General features: G+C 42.8%; 1 protein-coding gene across 1 annotated transcript in view; it reads right to left on the bottom strand.

Moving 5' to 3' along the window:
- Nucleotides 1-1,714: 1,714 nt before the first annotated feature.
- The window catches only part of MOGAT1 (monoacylglycerol O-acyltransferase 1), a 27,377-nt gene continuing 26,769 nt past the window's right edge, over nucleotides 1,715-2,322 (bottom strand). The window contains exon 6 of the mRNA XM_015563700.1: nucleotides 1,715-2,042. Within this exon, the coding sequence (XP_015419186.1) occupies nucleotides 1,888-2,042 (155 nt within the window). The 3' untranslated portion in view covers nucleotides 1,715-1,887. The remainder of the gene's footprint in view (nucleotides 2,043-2,322) is intronic.

The following is a 2,322-nucleotide window of genomic DNA, read 5'->3' as shown; positions in this document are numbered from 1 at the left end:
GAAAGGAAGGAAGAAAGAAAGAAACTGCCCCAATTTCAAGGCCATGATCAGTGGACTCCAGGATTGCTCAGTGTGAAGACAACAGGACGTTGGCCACAAAACCTTATGAAGAACAATCAGGACGGTTCGCTTTCTCATGTGTGAATGCTTCCCTAGTCAAGGCATCACCCAGCGCACTTTCATTCTGCTGTTGCTGAACCCAATCCGGGCTCTGGCCCAGGGACTGATGTTTTAAAATTTAGAGGCCGGAAGACATTTTACCAATGAGTTAGAACAACTTAGTAAAGTTACCCTCAAACACCTAGAGTAGAGGAAGTACAGACACAACATCTAGCAATGGAGATCTTTTGGAAACTTGACATTCTTCTTACTTCCTGAATAATTACTTCACACTTAGAGACTAATTATCAGAAACCTCCTTCTGGCTTGCTCCTTCCAAGCCAGCATGCAGTACTGGCCAACACAGGACAATCAGACACAGCCAGTGATCGCCTTCTGAGAGTGGGTCTTGTCTTATTATAGGTTTCATCCTACAGTAGAGCTTTCAAAATTCCTCGCCCTATGGTAAAGTTTGTCTCTGTGCTCATCTAACAAGTACATTATTTTGAGCTGACGAAGTGTCATGAGCTGACCCAGGCACAGGGAGACATCAGTGCACATGGGGCCAGGTTCCGGCTCTCACAGACCTGACGTTGTAGTTCAGAGGAGACTCATATAACCCAAGTCAACTGAGAACTGGCCACATCTCACCAGGGAGGGTGTCTTCTTTCACAGCTCCTCTTATTCAAAGAGGCCATTGGGGAAGAAAATTAAAACCATTTCTATTACATGGAAACCTTCCGCAATTCCAGTGTCCTAAAACATACAGTAAAGTGTGTCTTCCTCCTTTTCTATAGAAAATGGACATATCTCTTAGCAGATGACAAGGGTGAACATTTCGAAGCATGAATAGAAACGAGGAGACACGCTCTCATACACGTGGGTTTCCGTATGGTAGACTCATCCTACTCTGAAAACTGCATAACAATTCTGCCCCAGTGTATAAAAATGTGTTGGTTGACATGACCTAACGGATCAAATGGTCTAAGTCTTAAAAGTAACATTATTCACTAAAAAATGGTCTGAATGTTCAAGCAACAAAAGTTAATGATCTCTCCTAGCTCCATATGGCAAATTATTTTACACACTGTCTCCTAAATGTTCCAGCTGCATGGAATAACAGCTAATACACTTAGTGAAAACACCATCTTAAATGACTGTAATATTGAGCCTAAGGGTCTAATTATTTTTTGAAGCTGTTCATTTTTTTAGCACGTGAATAATTCTAAACCAGCGGTTCTCAACCTGTGGGTCACGACCCCTTTGGGGATCGAACGACCCTTTCACAAGGGTTGCCTAAGACCATCGGAAAACACATATATAATTACATATTGTATTTGTGATTAATCACTATGCTTCATGTTCAATTTGTAACAATGAAACTACATCCTGCATATCAGATATTTACATTACGATTCATAACAGTAGCAAAATTACAGTTATGAAGTAGCAAATAAATAATTTTATGGTTGGGGGTCACCACAACATGAGGAACTGTATTAAAGGGTTGCGGCATTAGGAAGGTTGAGAACCACTGTTCTGAACAATTTCTGAACCTGTAAGATGATTTCATCTTCCTCCATGAGGAAGTTATCAATAGACTTATAGTCATCTCTAACCTTGTCCTATCATCACACACTGTATTTTTATTTAACACAGTTCTACATCAACATCTGTCACCATAAATAATACTTTCCAGGTGCAAATTTAATTCCACAGTCAAGGAAAGAAATTAACGTATTTAACATATTTATTCTCCCGTCCTCCTGCGGCCTTCTAAGAGGACAGTTATCTAAAAACGAGAGTGTGGTGCTCTGGGATGCCATACTTCCCTTTGTGCTCCTCAAATAACTTCCTGAGCTCCTCCATGTAGGTCTGATGCAGCTCCTCGACCTGCTCCCGGGTTGGGTTCAGAGTCCGATGAACAGGGATTGGATGGCCAACTGCAAAAACAGAGAATACCTCAGACGTAAGAAACCAAAACCACTCCACCCCAGGCCACTGCCTCAATGAACACCCTGGAGAGATCTTCCAATCAGAACCCATCAGCCCCACGAGCTCCAAGCCCTCTCTCATTTTACTGGCTGCCCACAGTGGTCACCCCATCCCATTCAACAACAATTAAAGAACTTCCCTTCCCGGCAGACACTGGATTGTCAGTCCCCTGGTGGTTCAGACTTTGAGTCAAGTGAGCCACTGTGCTGCCCGCAGCTGTGAGGGAAG

This window comes from Myotis davidii, unplaced genomic scaffold, assembly GCF_000327345.1.
Source record: "Myotis davidii unplaced genomic scaffold, ASM32734v1 scaffold575, whole genome shotgun sequence".
NCBI classification, from domain to species: Eukaryota; Metazoa; Chordata; class Mammalia; order Chiroptera; family Vespertilionidae; genus Myotis; species Myotis davidii.
The sequence above is the reverse complement of the archived record's forward strand: the minus strand, read 5'-3'. Positions and strand labels throughout refer to the sequence as shown.